Source organism: Armigeres subalbatus, chromosome 2, assembly GCF_024139115.2.
Source record: "Armigeres subalbatus isolate Guangzhou_Male chromosome 2, GZ_Asu_2, whole genome shotgun sequence".
Taxonomy (NCBI): Eukaryota; Metazoa; Arthropoda; class Insecta; order Diptera; family Culicidae; genus Armigeres; species Armigeres subalbatus.
In genome coordinates this window covers 124,207,619-124,228,399 of record NC_085140.1, presented here as the reverse complement: position 1 = coordinate 124,228,399, position 20,781 = coordinate 124,207,619, and the positions used below count along the sequence as shown (strand labels likewise).

At 37.3% G+C, this 20,781-nt stretch overlaps 2 protein-coding genes across 5 annotated transcripts in view; one reads left to right on the top strand and one right to left on the bottom strand.

Annotated features, from left to right (window-relative positions):
* The window catches only part of LOC134210787 (rho-related BTB domain-containing protein 1), a 136,800-nt gene that overhangs the window by 64,309 nt on the left and 51,710 nt on the right, over positions 1-20,781 (top strand). The gene's annotated exons all lie outside the window — the stretch shown is intronic.
* Positions 9,141-15,671, bottom strand: LOC134209218 (uncharacterized). The gene is made up of 4 exons (XM_062685210.1): positions 15,194-15,671; positions 12,101-13,858; positions 10,132-10,515; positions 9,141-10,081 (listed from the first exon to the last, which is right to left on the bottom strand). Exons 1-4 carry the CDS (start codon positions 15,669-15,671, stop codon positions 9,141-9,143), a joined length of 3,561 nt encoding a protein of 1,186 aa, XP_062541194.1.

The window sequence follows — 20,781 nt, the reverse complement described above, 5'->3', positions numbered from 1 at the left end:
TTTGTCATTTTTCCATTATTAATCACGAAAATGGTCCAGGAAATTTTCGGATTTGAAATTTTCTCGACTTTCATTGGTATAAAAGTATCATAGTGTGGTAGCTTGCCTAGAAACCTAACTGTAGAAGTGCAAACGTAACCAAAGGTTATTCGGACTGCTGTAAATCAGGGATTGGACTTATCATTTCATTATCATTTAGTACTCAGCCAATAACTCATTCCAGAGGCGGAATTCCGAAAAGTGTTGTATGGCGGACTTCTAGCGCTATTTCCTCACTACAACTTCGTCTAAGGGTACATTGCTCTATGTCTAATATTTGAAGTGTGAGAGGCTAGTATCATTAAACATACTAAATGATAATAACATTTATTACCATTTAGTATATTAAGTGATACTAGCGTTTCACGCTGTACATATTAGACATATAGCAATGTACCCTTAAACAAAGTTGTAGAGGGGAAATGGGGCTAGAAGTCCGCCATACAACACTCTTCGGAATTCCACCTCTGGAATGAGTTATTGGCTGAATACTAAATGATAATGAAATGTTAAGTTCAATCCCTGCTGTAAATATGGTACATGCCCTTTGTGAAACATAGTTTTTTTTCATATTTAAATAATATGCTGTAGTTCTGATCAGTCGATGATAATCAGAAAATCTTCGGATATCTGGTAGCCTCGCTAACTCGTTTGATGAAACGTGGAAACAACTTTCAGATTTTTTAGAGATGAACCGGTCAAGAGCCGAGAATCTCTTTAATGAATTATTGAAAAAACCAGAATTAATCCACCTACAGTGAGATTTTGACCCTTCCTTAGTCATAAGGAAATATTGTCAGACTCCAATATTTAAAACGAGATAAAACAACTGAGCTTCCTACGGTGATTGAACGTATAACGTGACAAATTAATTGCCTACCAAAAGGCGGATTTCATGGGTTGAGTGACAACAAAATGAACGAAAACGTAATTTACAGAGACCTCGATATAAATTAATCCAGAACTAATTAAATCAGTCATCGCTCTGAACGAAACTTAATAGCGTTCAATAATAACATATATGTCGCCTTATGGATGTCTAATTTTGTAATACTAATCATGTTTAATACCTTAAAAATGAGTGACATTTTTATGTTAGTAAATTTCGGAATTTGCACCCATACGCACACATACATGCATATAAGTGGTCTATTTGCGTCTCAAAACATGCTCACATTTGCTATCTAGCTTCCACTGAAGAAATTTTTGAAATCCCTTCAAATTTTTACGTTTTTGCTTTTCTGAGAAGATTGTTTGAGATGTGATGGAATCCAATGCCTTATTCCTGAATGATGTCCATTATCTTTGATTGCTGTTACTCGAGATCCAATAAAAGCGGTTAATTTCTCTTCTTTCTTCAATCAGCTTAAACAAATTCTTGAATCATGAGCATAAGCATGAGCATTATGACCGCACAATTCGTAGTTGCTACTCCGTGATTGACTGAACTTGCGAAATTGTACAGAGAACATAATGAATGGGGCTTGGGATTAGCTACCCATTCTCAATGTACACGTTTCGGGAGCTCAAATATTTAAAGTCAATACCGGCAACGTCCTTACGGTCATATAGGAATGGAAGGATTGTTAGTCCGACTCTCGTTGCTACTAGAGATCGAGTATACCTCTGCATCTCCACGATTGTCTTGGGATAGGATATCGTTTTAGTTACAAAGGATAATTTATCTGGATTCACTTTGGTAAGCGATACGATCTATGGGATGAGAAATAACATTAATTCGAGTAAAAAGTTGAAACATGCATGCCCGGTGGCATTTGAAAACTTAGGGGATTCGCGTTTTGGACGACCGCACGGAAGCGCAGCACTCACTTGCTCGATGGCTACAGCAAACTATTGAAGAACGCGCTTTTTTCGACCGCGCGCGACATGCGCATGAGCCACCGAACACAAGATAGATATTTTTTCCCGACGACTAAAACACGCACTGCACTTACTTGTTCGATGGCTACTCTTATTACCGGCCGCGCAACGCAGAACACAAAATTTCGGCCGATCGCGCGATCGTTCTGCTGTCCGAAACAAAAGAAATCACGCACTGAACTCTTAAACAAATTCTTGAATCAGTCCACAAATGAACAGATGTGATTCTGTGATGAGTTCTTCCTGTAACTACGATTTTTTTTATATTGCTTTTATATATATATCTGACGAGCCAACACACAACCTTGTAGTTCTAGTCTAGGAATGGTTTGAGATTTCAGTGGAGCTAGCTATTCTGGACTTGGCAAATACTTGACAAACATGTGATTTTTGTTGAACCAATGAACCATGTAAATCACACATGCAAATTATTTGTCACTTGCATCGCAAAAGGCATGAATTTCAATGCTACCAAAGAGGGTAGTAAGGAAAGTAATATCTCGGAATTCTAATCTCATTCAATCTTGTTGTTTCATTCAGCCACCTTGAGAAAATGCTATCAGAAAAAAATGCACTGCAAGTCGAAAAATCTGCGTTTTTTGGAGGAAAAATATTTAAAAGTTCAGGGAGCACTTTTCTACTTACATGGAAGCAAGTTCTTGGAGAAGGAACAATACCCTCCGAATATTTTCAAATTCGACTTTTGACAGCAGCGCGTGATATTTTGGTAGAATAAAAATAATTATTTTTAAATCTTAATAATGATATTTGCATCTATGATTGTACTGCAATCGAATTGAGGGGAGGTACATTAAATATGTAAGGACATGAGAAAAAGCCGTTTTTTTCTCCCAACATCCACTTCGATCAATATTTTAGAATTTTCCAAAATATATTATGATGATACATATACCTTTTAAATGGCATACATAAATGTAAAAGATTCAATTATGAAAAATTGTGATTTTTTTTTTAGATTCTGCTAGATTTGTTAGCTTTTGATAACTTTTGAATAAGTCGAGCATTATAAGCAGGAGGTCGAGCGTTTAATCCCAGGCTCGTTGTTCCGTTTTCTACCAAAACGATCCGTACTGTTGTTTCTTTTGCACCAACAATTCCAAAAAAATCCATGGCACATGTGACAAATCTGCATCTTTCTTAAGTAGGTGTTCAGCTAATCCAATGATCGTAATTTTCACTCATTCTCACGAGAAGAGAATATTCCTTCACGCATTTTTGCCGAGAAATCATTTTTCGGGAAAGAAACACAGGTCTTATAAGTGATAACCTTGTTTCGTTCACTTCCAGTGGCACAAACATTTGATTTGCTAGCAGGACTACTAATAATTTTGAGTAATCCTGCTTTTGACTGACTGACTGATATTTAGTTTCCGTGGGATAAAAAAAGAGCGGCCAATACAATTTTACTTAGTAACTGAGTAGATAAAAGTTAGCTTGCACGATTTACGTTTCTCTTCTGAGTTCGTTATGAGATTGTGGTGAGTGAAAGTTGTTCTCCGCCACAAATTACGAAAAAAGATTCTCCTTCGCTTGAGCTTGAGCTTGAGCTTGATTGACTGCTCGTAGTTGCTACTCCATTATGACCAGATCAGCTGTTCTTGCACAGGGAACCAACAGATGTTTGCTTGGGGCTAGCACACATCTTCAATGTACAAGTTAGGTTAGGTCATACTGGCGCCTGCCACGTCAGAATGCAAGTCAATGTAGGGAAGGGGGAGGAAATGATGATGCAATCACTCGCCCACTGCAAGCCGAATATACCTCTGCACTTGCCACGAGTTCATGCGGAATTTGTTGGAATTTATGGGTTAGGTTGGAGAGGCAGAGGTCCGTCTTGGTTAACGAGCTGCCAATGTGATAGATAGGAGCAGGTAACTGATGGAATTTCTAATTGGATGTAGGAAACGAGCTCTATAGTTCATTTCCAATTCTAGCAGATTACTGATAGAATACTCAAGTTGAAGGTATAGGAATAGTAATGGAAACGGTATGGAAGTCCATTTCCAGTTCTAGCGATTGCTAGAACATGAGAAATAAAGAGAAAGATACAAAGTAGGAGAATGGAACGGACCTGGGATTGAACCCATGACCTCCTGCGTATGAGGCAGAAGCAGTAGCCATATGACTACCAAGCCCGCTTTGAAAAAAAAAAAAAAAAAAAAAGATTCTCCTTCGACCCAAAAACGCTTGAATTCGTCTCATCAAACTTGCAATTGAAACTAAAAGTCACTATTTGGTCACTTTTTCTGCAACTGAAAGTCACTATTTGGTCCCTTTTTTCGTCAGCTTTGGTCACTAAAGTCACTATTTTGAGCGGCATTGGTCGCTACCAGTATACAACACTATGGGTGTCCGAGCCTTCTATCAAAAGTTAGGTTTTGAAATGGTCCTATAATCTTTCCGTATGCCTAGTATACAAGAAAGGGCATAAAGATTCAGAAATTGTCTTCGACCTTTTGTTCTTTGATCCACAGTTGTTAACTACGAGGTTTCTAAGCCGAATTACCATTTTTGCATTCGTATATCATGAGGCCAACACGATGATACTATTATGCCCAGGGATGTCGAGATTTCCAACCCAAGAGAGAAAGCTAAGGAAAACAATTCGCTCAGTGCATTCCGTTGCGCCAATATAATACTCATCGCCAAATTTCTTGATTGTTATTATAATCAATTATAGCTTCTGATGGAAGGTTTTTGGTTTCGATGCCAATCAAAAGTGAATGTATTTACGATAAATTTAGCATGGGGATGAGATCATCTCATGTAAAAAAAACGTTCTAGATTGTTTTTGTCTTCAAATGGTGCTAATTCCATTTTTAAAGTCAACCCAGAGTGCGTCTGGTGTGTTAAGCGTACTATCCGTATTTAGATTTTTCTTTTTCTTGTATCTACATTCCAGTTGGAGTGGAGCTTGCTTTTTAGTTCAGTATCTGTTGAGGAATTTTTAAATTATCGATTGACAGCTGTTCATTACGAAATACACCAGGAGACTAAAGAGAAAATGTTAGAACAACTCTAAAGCCCGAACCCAGCAACTTAGGCACGATTCTGCTATGTGGTGCACACGACTCACGCCGTTCCGAAACTCCCCTTCTGCTAATTTCTGTTAAGTTGTCGCCTAATAAAAATTTGCGAACACTGATTATCCTAATCGATACAATAATATCGTGGCGGGCTACACGACACTAGGTGGTAGAATTAGCAATTCGGTATTAGCGGGTCGTGATTCGGGTGCTGGTTGTTTATTAAACTTTTAATGTTAGGAGAACGTGCGAACGAAAATGCGAAAAAGAAATTAGAGCATTGCCTCCAACGGTCGCTACGTATTTATTGCGCAGCTTTCGTCATGCATTGTAGGCGTATTCAGTGGTTTTGTAAAAAATAAATTAAAGATAATGTCTTAAAGCTGAAAAGTACGAAGTTGTAATTCACATTTTTGATCGAATTCTACTGAGTAATTATATCATGTCTATGTTTTAGTCAATTTAGTTCGAATTCCCCAAATTATCATCATTTTTTAGATGAAATTATTTTTTTCTTCAATTGATTCAAATATTATCCAGAATGGGTTGCACATTTTTTATTTTGTTCGCATGCCTTTTCACAATATTCCACTTTGCTCTCAAGTTTCGTGAAAGGAATTTATTTTTTATACTTGCTTCACCTTCCATACTACGTCATACTACAGCAGGGCGTGATTCCTGGCACGCAACCTGCTTTCCGTTGGAGACAGAGTGCTGTCGTATAGCTACATACGTGCGGTTTTGCATGGATGATCTTTTGTGTTTCTTCATGAGTAATCGAAACCGCAACAACTCTCATCAACCGTACCACATATCATGTAACTGAGCTGATGGATTGTATTTCCTTTTCGATTGCATCACTTTCAATTATGCATATACCTATATTTGCTGTCATAAGTATAGTGAAGTATGCTAATTCATATTATAATTAAATATATGCATGTTTGGGGTTGAAAATTTTGGGAATAATTTTCAAAACCACTTAACTAGTGACTACCTTAACTATTGACTACCTAGATATCGAATGTACTATACTGCCGTCATACGCATATTTGTCCCATGTTTGCTGGTATGCATATGCACATGGGTATAACGTTTTGCGTATAACGGCAGTATATTTCCATATAATTGTTATTTTGCTGATAAAAATAAAAGTTCGTAAACCGGAAAATAAAAAAAAATCTCTCAAATATCAATATACAATTTAGCGGAAAATTTTTTGTCTGTCTGTACTCGTGTCAATGACATTGATCGTGTCATCGACAATTCGACAAACAACCCGTTGTTGAAGTGAAGCTATTTAGTTTTTCTTATTTTGGCTACTTATGATCAATCACTGGATCAGATTTCGAAATTCAATGTACGAAACTAGAGTCATAATAATCTTCTTCTTCTTCTTCTTATTGGCATTACATCCCCACACTGGGACAGAGCCGCCCCGCAGCTTAGTGTTCATTAAGCACTTCCACAGTTATTAACTGCGAGGTTTCTAAACCAGGTTACCATTTTTGCATTCGTATATCATGAGGCTAGCACGATGATACTTTTATGCCCAGGGAAGTCGAGACAATTTCCAATCCGAAAATTGCCTAGACCGGGACCGGGAATCGAACCCAGCCACCCTCAGCATGGTCTTGCTTTGTAGCCGCGCGTCTTACCGCACGGCTAAGGAGGGCCCCAACTTGTTCCTATAATTCCTACGCATAATAATAATAATAAAATTATTAAAAAAAAACTTGATATGGTCGGGATCACTGATTCCAATCCTACTTATCGATTTTTATACAAGTTAATAAATCGTCCTAGCTTCATCCTCTGTATGTACTACCTTTGCCGTTGTTTGCATCGAACAACATAATGACACCATACTATCGCAGTACTGTGGCCCAATGACGACGCCTATCGCATGTCAGCTTTATATTCGCATTTTCATTTGGTATCGACGCGAAACCCGGTGCTGGCCATGTCACCCTCCCGAATCTGCATGACTTTTCTTCTGATCCATAATATTTTGGACTTTTCTAATTTTAGCTACCACAGCTAGTCTGCAGAAAAGTTGCACGCGCTCCTAACAACCCGCAGACCGGCTCCAGTCAGCCGGTTTGTCTGGCTGTTTTGAGTTTTTTCTTTATATGTATGCAGCTACTGATATAGTCTGTAAGAGCTCATATTCGTTGGAAAAGTTTTGGTAATTTCGGCAGTATAATGGCTTCATAAAATTTAATCAAAGCTTGATTTGTGCAAATGCTTCGATCGAAATTCGACTGTACCCGTAATGCTGGGTAGATACCTCTTCGTGGTGTGTTACGGGGTAAGTTCTATCATGGTCACATTGCCAGCTATAGGCACATCCTGACCCAACGAATACCTTCCCAATATCCAACTCCGTGGTACGTATTCCTTCTCCCCCTAGTAACGGTACAGATAAGCGTGGCCAGGAATAGTAATTCTAATGCTTTTGTCATTTTTGTCATAGATTGAAATTAAGGACTACACCCACCTTGATTTCTGATAGCAATCTGGACAGATATTTCAAAGGAAACATGAGTATCACTAGTTTCCAGTCCACGAAATATGCCATGCTTTCGTATTTTCATATATGCATATTACATTTATTTTCCATATTTCATTATACTTATTTTTCATTTTTCGTTATATTTATTTTTCATGTTATTACATTTTATTTTTTTAATTTCATATTTTTACACTTCAATATTTTTTTATTTACGTATTTTATACTGTCCTAATTTTACACTTTCATATTTAATATTTAATATTTTAATATTTTTAGACTATTATATTTCATATTTTTGTATTTTCATATTTATATAATTTCATGTTATTACATTTTCATATTACATATAATATTTTTATATTGTCATATTTTCCATATTTTTATATTTTTCCTATTTTTATACATATATCACATTATATGATGCTTTTATATTTTTATATTTTCATGCTTTCACATTTTTTATACCTGTATATGTTCATATTTTTATACTTTTGTATTTTTAAATTTCAAATTCCATATTTAAATCCTTTGTATTTTCATATATTTGTACCCTTTTTTTATGCTATCATATTTTCATATTGTTATAATTTCTAATATTTAATTTTCATATTTTTTTGTCTTTCTTATATATATTTATACTTTCATGCTGTTATAATTTAATTTGCATATTTATATATTTCTATATTTTCAGGTTTCCGTTTTCATATTTTTGTTTTTTTATTTTTATGATTTAATTTTGTATATGTACTTTCATATTTCCATGTTATATATTTTTGTGTTTTAATATTTTTATATTATCTTACTTTCAGATCCTCATATTGTCATATTTTCATTATTTTATACTTTAACATCAATTACAAGATACAAAAATATGAGTGCATAGAAGCATGAAGGCGTGCGATTGTGGTAATATTGAATATTTTAAAATATAAAATTTTCAATATTTTCATATTCTCATGCTTTTATGTTTTCTTGTACTCATATTTTTGTATAATAAGTGTTTTAATTTATTTTTTTCATATTTTGATTTCATATAGCTATTTTTATGCTTTTATTACATTATATTTTTATGTTTCTTATTTTCATATTATAAAAACTTCATAATTTCATGCTTTTAATTTTTATATTATAGTGTTATGTACCTTCATATTTTCATGATTTGACTTTTTCATATCCCACTACAAAACATCCCAGAAATGAAAGCTTCACAACCTGCCATGTAACATTTATACAGACGACGTCCTGGCACATAACCTGCTATCTGATACTCATAACTAAAAAATTCTATATAATTTCCAGCTTCTTCTACAAGAGATGTACATCTCGGTTAACTTCGGCTCCTAGTTGATGTAATATTCTACAAATATATATATATATATATATATATATATATATATATATATAAGTTACGGGTAGGGACTTCGGGAGACGTTTTTTAAAAAACTAACTCCGATGTGTACGCGGTTAATATCTAGAACAGACTGATTTATTGCAAATCAAATGAATTGTACAAAGGCCTCACGTCCCTAGCTAATGTTCCCTAACTTGAGTTAAAGACGCTAACGTAGCGAAATAAGACCTCGCCGTCCGGTGAAGTGTGGTTTGTGCTGTGTTGGCGACACATGGGTCGTCAACATGATGACTGCAGGGTTATGGTTTCAGGTCTGATGGCTCAATGCAGCTAAAGAGGATGATAATTGTTGTTGTTGCTGTTGAATGATTTTTATCCGTTCTTTGATGTCTTCTATACTGGGGATAGATGGTTGCTGATCGATTCCGTTTGTAACTACTCCCCCCGTAAGTGAGGAACGTCCCGTTCCGGAATCTATGGCATTAGAGCTAACTGGTCCAAGAATCTTTTTACGTAGAAAAAGGATGACTGCAACTATACCGAGAATTTGTATTGTAGTGTAACCTCCTAGGATACTCCAAAATTTAAGGTTGAGATGATTTTGCTTCAGGTATACGTGTTCCAGTTTCTTCCTGTTGTTGATAGTTTCGCTGTTGATTTTTTCCAAGTCGTAAGTTTTATGTCCTTTCCAATTGATTTCGAGATTATGGAAAGCTCTCTGGATAATTTCTACTTCGCTCACCAGCTCTCCGTTTTTAAAGTGTTGGTTATTGAACAGTATTGTACAGTTTGCAAATGAAATTAAGAAATTTCCGTTTAAAGTTCTGTTATCCGGTCCGCAGTTAGAATGAAGAGTTTGATTTCGGGCGTTAGAAATCAATATGGAATTCTCCGTTATGAGATCCTGTGTTGTGTTATTCTGTGTGGTATAACTGCATGTTGCCTTCTTTCCATGAATCAGCGATCTTAAACATTCGTCACGTAGTTCGTTTAGGAATGCTGATTTTTGAACGAAGTCTTCAGGTTTTTTGGTTGTATAAAGATTAAAGTTCCTTTTGACTATGTGGGTTGGATATTGATGTAAGGTCCGGTTGCCGATCACCAGAGGGTAGATCCTTAAGATACTTGATGTGGTATCTTCCAATTGTGGAACATTGAGCAAGTATAGTAAGATATCATCTTTCCATGCTAGCTTCGGGATAACAAACTGGAGCGCTTCATCCGGGTAGTTTATCTCTACTCCTTGGTCTTGTAGAAGTGTTTTTATGGTGTTCAACTCCGTAGAGATAAAATTTTACTGTTTACAAGTGAACTTTTTGTAAGGGTTACTGCGTCTTGGATGCTTTCCATTAGATGGTTGATACTTTCGATGTTAAACAATGTTGCCATTGTCTCAATTTCATCTAAGATTACTTTGTTGATATAAGAGTTTTCGATGATCTTGTTGATACTGTTGGTGAGATGCGTAATTCTCTCGTTAAGTTGCATATTTGTTTTCAGTTGCTCATTATTTTGACTTATCAGCTCATTCATTGTTAAATTGATTAGCCTGAGGTCATGCGCGTCAGGAGTTCCGGCGATGAATTTGAGACCAGTGCCAATAACGTCCCATCTTTTGCTGCGGTGATTTTTCGGTCTCAATCCGTAGAACGTAGCGTATAGCTGCTGTACTTTAGTTTTCACTAGGTGTGTTAGAGGGTTGGTGGTTGAAACTTTCATGTGGGAGAAACTAGCTAGCTTTTCGATTGCTTCTTCTATTAGAGTCATATTTATGGGATGAACTATTTTATTGTTCCTATTTGAACTTTGCATGATCTTTCTTTAATAAGAAGTAGCGGGTTTTCATATAGGTTCTCTATTGTTAGAAGATGAGCGGTGGTGAATTGGACAAGCATTACAACAAAGCAAACGATCATTTTCTGAAATTAAAATTATTCGTATGTGAGTAAGTAAAAGTTAAAAGAGTTTCAGACGACATTCAGTAAATTCTTAGGTTTTCCTTTTCCTTTTTAGCTTCGTTTTATGTAACTTGATGTTCCTACGATCGATGAGTGTTTTTCTCCTATTTTCTTTAACTACCTGTTTTTGAATTTTGCCTTCTTTTATCGGGGATGCCTGAGGTTTTTATATATACGGGGTCGCCTACTGAGAAAGTTGGTTCCTTTTCCCTGTTCTTATTATGTTTATCGGTAAGTTTTTTCTGACGGTTTTCCAAATTTAGCACAATTTCATCGAAGATCTCATTCCTATTTTCTAGTATTCTCTGGAGATTTAGGGGTCTTTCATCTCCCTCTTTAATCCCAAAAAATACGTCTATAGGTTTCATTTTAGTTGCAGAATGGATGGTTGTGTTGTATAATGTATTAGCAATTTTATATATTTCTTTGTTTGATAAATCGGGATACTTTGGTTTGATACATCTGAAAATTTCGCTTAGAGTTGAGTGAAATCGCTCTACGATTCCATTCACCTCACTATGATCTGATGGCGTGTAGTAGGTTTCGACGTTAAGTCTTTGAAGAAGACCACGTATTTCTATAGATTTTAGGGCAACTTCATTATCGCACACGATCATCTTTGGTGTGCCATAACTTGTGAATAGTTTAGTGATACCCTTTTATATCTGGGATAGACCGAGATTTTACCGGAATAAGTATAGCGTAGCGCGACAATTTATCTACACCAGAAATAAAAGATTTGGGCTAGATATGAATATATCCACATGAAAAATATCGAGAGGTTTAGTTGGGGTAGGTGTATATGCGAATTTGACCCTATAGCGGTTCCTCTCGTATTTGTTTTCCAAACAAATATGACACATGTTTACAAAAGATGTTACCTTCGATTTCATTCTATGGAAATAGAAATCTTTCCTGATGGCTCTTAGGTTATCGTCTATCCCATGGTGGGCTCTGTCATGCGTTTCCTCTATTATAAAATTCTGGTCTTTTATTGTTACTATATCCTGCAATAATTTTTGTGTTAGTAAGATTTTAAAACATTTTGAACTGGAAAAATGATTTTCGAAAGGAAATTGAAGGATATTTTACCATTCTTCCGGGCAGAGGATAGCATTTACTCGCGAAATGTTCATGTAATCCTTAAATATCTTCACTGCTGTAGGGACTCCAAAGGTTACCCTCGTTATCGTCCTTCTTTGGATTCCTGGAAATATAGTCTCAAGTTCTTCGTTATTTACATCTCCCCTTTTTATAAAAATTTGGTTACTGAAATAATTTAAAGGTTTTTCCGTCATTTGTATGTAACCTGTATTGTCGGATGTTGCCGAATGGACTGTTTCATTATCGCTCTCGTCATTTTCATCATCAGAGGATGATGAGGTTTCTTGCTGTTGTTGTTCATTTGCATTTATCTCAGGTTTGATTCGAGATAAACCATCGGCGACGACATTTTGCTTGCCAGGCCGATATTTAATCTCATAGTTAAACTGCTCTAAACGTAGCTTCATTCTTATGAGTCTATCGTTCGAGGTTTTGAGGTTTAATGCGTATGTTAGAGGCTTATGATCGGTGTAAAGGGTAAACTTACTACCGAACAAATAAGGCCTGAAATATTTACACGCCCAATCTATGGCCAAAAGTTCCTTCTCGATAGCCGAGTACTTCTCTTCGGTCTTAGTTAAGGTGCGTGAAGCGAAGGCTACAGGCTTGTCTTGCCCAATGGGGCCTTGCGACAATACCGCTCCTAACGCGTAGTTCGAAGCATCTGTAGTTAATACAAATGGCTTCGTTAAATCTGCATATTGTAGTACATGACTACTAGACAATATTCTTTTGCAACGCTCGAAGGTTGAAACAAATTCGGGGGTATGTCTGATTGTTTCCCCTTTGCGAAGTTGCTGAGTTAGGGGTTTCGCAATTTTCGCGAAATCCTTGATGAATTTTCTATAGTATCCTATTATTCCAAGGAACCCCTTGAGTTCCTTTTCGTTTCTAGGTATAGGCCATTCTTGGATAATCTTAATTTTGTCTGGATTGGGTCTAACTCCTTCAGGGGTTACGACGTGTCCCAGGAAAGCGACTTCTTTTTGTAAGAATTCACATTTATCAATCTGAATTTTCATATTGAATTCTCTAAGAGTTTCCAATATCATTTTCAAATTTTGTAAGTGTTCTTGGAGGCTAGTTGAAAAGATGATAATATCATCCATATATACTAGACAGCGAACGCCAACGTGTTTTCTGAGGATGTTATCCATCACTCTCTGGAACGTTGCAGGGGCGTTCTTCAAGCCAAAAGGCATTCGGACAAACTCATAGTGTCCACCATCGACACTGAAGGCTGTTTTCCGTATGTCTTTCTGATCAATCTGGATCTGGTGGAACCCGGAGGCCAGATCTAAAGTAGAAAAGTACTGGCATTTCCCAAGTTTATCCAAGATCTCCGTGATGTTTGGGATTGGGTATTTATCATCTATCGTCTTGCTGTTCAGCTTACGATAGTCGATAACCAATCTCCACTTTTGTTTGCCAGAAGCATCAAGCTTCTTTGGCACGACCCATATGGGCGAGTTGTAGGGACTATCCGAATGTTGGATAATTCCTTGAGTCAACATTTTGTCTACCTGTCGCTGGACCTCCTCTCTATGGCAGAAAGGGTAGCGATATGTTTTAGAATAGACAGGAAGTTCATCCTGTGTGTTTATATGGTGACGAATCGCACTGGTGAAAGTTAGTTCTTCGTCTTCGTTGAAGAAGATATCGGAAAAGTCATTTAGAAGTTTGAGGAGCTTAGGTTTCTCCTCACTATTCAAATGATGGTGTCGTATCTTTTCGATATGAGATTTATTCGCCTGAATGTTTGGTTTTGATTTTGAAGTGATAGCTTCGAAATTGTTTACCTCTACATTGAGAGCGTCTCCAAGACTAATCTCTTTGGTTTCGCTATCAAAATTATGGATTAGTATCTTGGCTTTGCGATTCTTACTGGTATAAACTCCAGCTAAGATATATACTTTAGGTAGTAATTCGACCTCTTCCTCTAGGGAGGAAATCACCATCCGAACTGGATGTTGGTATAAAGATAGCCTTGGTCTCGTTTGCATTAAGGTTTATCACCTCTGGATATTCTTTGTGAAGAGGTATCGACGTGAAGCCGATTTTCAGCACATCTTTTGCTGTGTCTATAACAGCCCCTAATGACCTCAAGGATTCGTATCCTATCAGTCCATGGAAGAAGTTGTGAAACTCAAACAGGAAAAATCGTTGAAGTGGAAGGTTGTCATCATGGACCATGAACGGGTTTAAATATGTAAATTTGTCAACAATACACGTACCACTTATGTTGGTGATTTTGTGTTTTGCACCAATCTCAACACTATTTGATGAGACCAATTTCGGTGAGATGTAATTTTATTGGCACCTGTGTCAATAAGAAATTTAATCACACCAAATTTGGATGATTTAACTATTATGTATGGCAGAAAATTATTAGTCATTCCTCCTGGGAATGTCCAGAGCTGTATGAAAATTTAGGTTTTCACCTTCGGTGTGTGGTTCAGGATTTTCAATCGGAATATTACTTGAATATTCCTCATGAGTCAATTGTTCGTGTGCAGGCTCATACCCAGGGAATTGATTTTCATAGTATTCATTGTTTGGTTGCTCGTATGGATTGTAAGGAGATTCGTGGTGATGAATAGCACTGACATGCTGAGGATTCTGATTCTGATGAGGATTTTGTCTCGTTTGTTGAGATATAACTTCTGCTTTAATTGGGAGTCTACCTTGTTGTGGATTGAAGCGATTATTTTGCTGTGGGAAAAAGTTACTTCGGTTATTTTGCGGAGGAGCAAAATTACCCCTATATTGCATATTTTGGTTATACCTCTGTTTTGATTATTGTTATAGCTCTGATATGGAGGTCTACCGAAATTATGATCAAATCTTTGATGTGGATTTTGGAGTTTATTAGAATACCCTCCTTGGAATGGTGGTTTATTAGAAGTATGAGTCGGAAGTTTGGGAGATTGCCTCGAAAATTTTTCTTTCTTCCGTTGAGCAGCATTATATTGCGCCGACGCGTTTTGGAAAGCTGCTAGTAGGGTATTAGGACAGGTTGCTCGTGTGAGCATGGAATATGGTTCATTTAAACCATCTATGAAAGAACTCATAATCATATGTTCGTAACTCTGGGAGAGAGTTGGAACACAGTGTTTTGTAGCACTATCGAGTGCTAACTTATCAATTATGTCGGATAATAGTTCCTGACATTCATTATAGAAATCTGTAATGGTTCTTGCATTTTGTTGTAAGTAGGCAATTTGAGAAACGAGACCACATAGGTCTCTTTTATCGCCGAAATATTCGGTGAGCACCTTTTTTATTGCATCCCACTCACAAGCGGTATGCCTCGATACGAGCGCTTGACTTGCTTCATCAATAATTTTATCTCTTATTACGCTCACCCATAGTGGCATCACAGAATCAATCTCCGCTTGGGTTGAACATAAACCTTTTGTATATTCGAGCTCCTTTTCTACAGAAGCGACCCATGCGGATAAAGTTTTCTTATCGCCTTTATACGGAACGATTAACTTAATCGACTCCGGGACACGAGATGTGTCAAAAGAAGGTACCCTGTTTGTCACTACTGCCGTTCCAGATGGTCCGGCTTCTATGGCATCATGCCTGTCTCGTATCAGCGAGGCTATTTGCAGCCTTTGCTGTTCGAGTTGCGCAGCTAGCTGCTCAATCGTATTGCGTGGGTCATCGTCTTCGTCGATGTCACGCCCTTGCGAGAGTGAGGCGATTTGCGACCTCTGTTCTGCAAGTTGGACTGTGAGCTGCTCTATTTGGCGTGATAGCTCTTCAGTCATATTTCTAGTTATCATACACACTGGTTTGCAATTAAAAAATTTTTATCAGGATTTGTCTCCTGCACCACTGGTCAAAAATATTTTCAAAAGTTAATACTCTCACACACGAGTACGCACACAATTTCTCTTACACACTCTTTTAGAATTTTATTTAATCATTCGACAACGCCTTTGTTCTATTAAAATTGCCGCACACTTAATTACACAATTATTAAATAATTCGATTTCGATTTTAATTTCATTAAATTTGTCACACACTTGATTATACAATTATTGAATTATTCGACTGCGCCTTCGTTTTCTTAAATTTGCCGCACACTTAAATACACAATTATTAAATGATTTGATTACGATTGTTACTTTGTTAAATTCGTTACACACTTGATAACACAATTATTTAAATTTTCGACTGCGCCTTATTAAATGTAGGAAAACTTAACTTACGGTTTTTTCGCGATAAGCCGTCGCGGGTGGATGAATTGTGCTATTCCGGCACTAAGGATGGGATGATGGAAGCGGGCCTCTAGTCGTTGTCTCCGGTGCTCCAGATGGAAATCGTCGCAATTCCTCAATAATCCGTTGGGGATGTGTCCTTCCAGAGACGATATGCTGTCGTTCTTTCAGTTCACGGGCGAAATCACTTCACTTTTGCACAAGACGCGACTAGAGAAATCCTACCGACCTAAGCCAGTTACGGGTAGGGACTTCGGGAGACGTTTTTTAAAAACTAACTCCGATGTGTACGCGGTTAATATCTAGAACAGACTGATTTATTGCAAATCAAATGAATTGTACAAAGGCCTCACGTCCCTAGCTAATGTTCCCTAACTTGAGTTAAAGACGCTAACGTAGCGAAATAAGACCTCGCCGTCCGGTGAAGTGTGGTTTGTGCTGTGTTGGCGACACATGGGTCGTCAACATGATGACTGCAGGGTTATGGTTTCAGGTCTGATGGCTCAATGCAGCTAAAGAGGATGATAATTGTTGTTGTTGCTGTTGAATGATTTTTATCCGTTCTTTGATGTCTTCTATACTGGGGATAGATGGTTGCTGATCGATTCCGTTTGTAACTTATATATATATATATATATATATATATATATATATATATATATATATATATATATATATATATATATATATATAATTTGATATAATTTCTTATTATAATGTTATTCATTTCACTACATATTTATATACAACTACCAAAATAAGAACTTAAAAAGAACGCGGTGCGTATGGTACGGTATGTCCACGCATCCTTCAACCCCTGTAGATTCGTGATATGTATCATGTTGAAGTGAATACTTGAACACGATACATCTCGAAGAATCATCTCTGCGGCAAACACAACGCAGTGGGCCTGGCCGCTTTGAAGTTTATGTCATACCACTGGTATGCTGTGAGCCTCAATATTGACAAGAAAAATTATTGGGCATCATCTAACTCAATGATTTTCCAGGATGCTTTCTTTGTACTGGCTGCGTTTGTGTTCGATTAGATTAGATTAGATTAGATTAGATGCTTCGATCGAAATTCGACTGTAGTGAACGAAGGCAGTTGTTCAGAATAAACTAGTTGTCGTTTTAGGGTTTCATCCTTCAGTGACTTATGTGGTGCTACACATAACGCACGCAGTCTCGCTTGTGATGTCTATAACAAATGTGTATGTACTTCTTCAATTGAGCGAGTCCTGGACGGGTTCATTTTCATCATATTGGGGGCAGAGAAGTCCAACACAGTTGGCAAAAAATCTGCTCTCACTCACTGAATGACTTTTGTTTGATTGTTTAAAATTGTGAAAAATAAATTAGCAGATTTTTTGCCAACTGTGTAGGACATCTCTGGTTTTGGGAGATCCCTCAGCGTCGGACACCTCCCAAAATCAGACACTTCTCAAAACGATACTTACAGAGGTCTATGTATTATAATAAGAAGCTATTGAAAAGTGCTTTACCTGGAATATCGGATCCTCAGGTCGGAACTTTTAACAAAATTTTAGTTTGATCAAAAATGCTCTAAATTTTTATGTAAAATAAATCGAATGCATTCTAATTATGTGAAGACGGTCAATATAAGCCATATTATAAATAACGAGCACAATTTGTTAGATATATAATGTAACTATGGTGCAAAATCAATTTCTGTATCTGGTAGTAGACCTGTGCGCCGGTCACATCATCGGCGGCGGCGGCGTGGTGGTCACTTTTGCCCCGGCGGCGGCGGCGTCACGGCGGCGCGCCGTTGACTTTCATCGGCGGCGGCGGCGGCGTGAACCGGCGTGGATGAAGAAATCAATGACTGGAAAAAATAATTTTAATGCGGGTTTTTGGATTCATGCGGTTTTGATTCACACGACAGGAATCGCCCGTATACAAATCAACTTCAGGGGATTAAAATTGCAATATTCTACGTTTGCCGATCATCAAGCAGCACATTCAAAATAAATAGTCAATTGTCGGCGACACTAATCAATACCTGATTTCAAAATGTTATTTATGTTAAAATGTTATGATCAACATAAATAAAAATAAATACTAGCTGAGTAAGACTGGGGATGACCAATCAAATTTATTTTTTTTCCTGAAATTTGCTTAAATATGCCAAAAAAGTTCTTGGTGTAGTCCCTGAAGGAATTTCTGGAGGAAACTAGATTTTTTTTTAGGAAATTTCTACAGACATTTCTTAGTAAAGTTCATAAGGATTTCCTTCATGAAATTCTATGAGAATTCCTACAGAAATTTGTATAGGTGTTCTTTCTAAAATCCATTCACGTTCGCTTTGGGAAATTCCTTTAGTAGAGCAGGAATTCATCCAGAAATTTATTCAACAATGAACTAATTTCCGATGGAATTCCTAAAAGAGTTTTCCAATGCAATTTCCAAACGATTTCCTAAAGTAATGTCGAATAAAGTTTTTGAAGGCAATCCGGCAACATTTTTGAAGAAATTTCCGAAAAAATGTGAGAACTGGAGGAATTCTCGAAGAAAAATCAGTAGAAACCCTTCAGGAAAATTTCGAAGAAATCCTCACAGATATTTTTAAAGTCCTAACAGAATTTCAAATAAATTTCTCAATAATTTTTTAAAGGAGCGTTGAATGAATATCTGAAGGGATCCTAAAAAAATCAAAAGAAATGGAGAATGTTGTGAAGAAATTCCTGAGGTAAATGTCCAACAATTTCATTCTAAATTTACCTATACCTATGATGGTCGTACACTCCCTGTTGTCCGGAGGAAATCCGAATTTAATTTCCTATTCCAGGTTGCTCGTTCTTGGGTCGCCTGTCGCCAGTATCCCTACAAACCAGCTACACGAGCATCTTCCTCGATTGCACACAGCCACCGAATCCGGGGTCTACTCCGGAGCCAACGTCCTCTTCCAGGCTCCCGGAAGGTTTTTTGCTGGTCTCTCTTTCAGCATACACAGTACATGTTCAGCCCACTGTAATCTGCCATATTTTATCAGCCTGCCTTTGTCTGCATTTTTATAAACTTGTACAATCGTGATTCATTCGTTCGTCTGCGCCATTTACTATTCTCCACCGCGCAGTATTTTCTGCTCAAACACTGCATCTTTTTGCCAATGTCATTTGGCTGAAAGTTGTTTGGCCGAATATACCATTTTGTCGAACATACCATTAGACCGAAAGTCATTTGGCCGGAAGGGTCAATTGGCTGAAAGGGTCGTTTGGCAGAAATGGTAAGTCGGCCGAAAGGGTCGTTCGGCCGAAAGGGTCATTTGGTCAAAGGGTCATTTGGCCAAACGGGTCTTTAGGCCGAAAGGGTCATTTGGCTGATGGGGTCATTTGGCCGAAAGGGTCATTTGGCCAAAAACGTCGTTTAGCCGTAGAAGTAATTTGGCTTAATAGGACATTTGGCCGAATAAGACATTTAGCCTAAGGTCATTTGGCATCTCTTTTCTAATTGTGAAAAGTGAATAGTCCGAAGTGGGTAAAGAGACGTCTCACTACTAACTTCACGCTTCTCTCTTTTTACAGTAAGACTGCGTAGCCGTTAATTAATGATCTATGATTAAACCACACAGTCGTTTCCCAAAAAAATAGTGAGAAGTGAGAAATGAGGAATGAGAATTGAGACGTCTCTCTTATCACTCCTGATTTCTCACTTTTCAAATGACCTATTCGGTCAAATGTCTTATACGGTCAAATGTCCTATTCGGCCAAATGACCCTTTCGACCAAATGACCCTTTAGGCCAAACGACCCTTTCGGCAAAATGACCCTTTCGGCCAAATTACCCTTTCAGCCAAATGACCCGTTCGACCAAATGACCCTTTCGGCCAGATTGGTTTCGGCCTAATGGTTTGTTCGGCCAAGTGGAATTCGGCCAAATGGCTTTCGGCTGAATGGGTTTCGGCCAAACGACCCTTCCTCTTTACAAAGGTAATTTTGTCAGTGTCTGTAGGTAGCTTCCTAAAGAGTTCTTAGAAGAATTTTGAAATTTTCGGAGAAATATCTCAACGATTTTCCCAAGGTGTTCCTTAACAAATTTCTGAAAGAATGCGAGAGAGATTCCTGAGAGAAATTCCAAGGAATATCCGAAAGAATCCGAAAGACTTTCTGGAATTCGTTTCCGGATGAGTTTTTGTAGGACTCCATGAGGCAAATTCCAAGGGAAACTGCTTATCGATGTCTTAGAAACATTCCAAAGGAATTCCTGGATTTATCTAGGAATTATTTCATACATACCAGAAGGCATTTCCTCTGAAATTTTGTTAGGAATTTATTCATATATTCCTTCAAAAATACATTCAGACATTCCATTATGGATTTTTCTGGAAATTCCTTTAGGAATTCTTTGGGAAAGGCATTTCTAAAAAAATGCCTCCAAAAACTTTTTTAGCAGTTCCAACGGAAATTATTTTTGAAAATAAATTCAGGCTCTCTTTTAAAAATGCTTTCGAAAATTCATTTGGAAACTCCTACACTAGGATGGCTCAAAAAACACTTTTTCAAAGTTTTTGATGGGCCGCCCTCTTATTCGGTTCTATTTGATGCCCTAATGCTCTGGACAAAATTTCAACCAAATCGGTCAACGTTTGGGCGGTGCTAAAATCCTTGGAAGTTTATATGGTAAAATGTTTGAAGA

Bases quoted from the DNA above. Each gene is read 5' to 3' on its own strand.
- LOC134209218 (XM_062685210.1), bottom strand. From the start codon at position 15,671: ATGACTGAAGAGCTATCACGCCAAATAGAGCAGCTCACAGTCCAACTT. The intron at 13,859-15,193 runs GTGAGTGGGATG...ACCAACATCCAG, and splicing joins CGTATCGAGGCATACCGCTT to TTCGGATGGTGATTTCCTCC. The intron at 10,516-12,100 runs GTTACATACAAA...TAACACACCTAG, and splicing joins GGCAACATCCGACAATACAG to TGAAAACTAAAGTACAGCAG.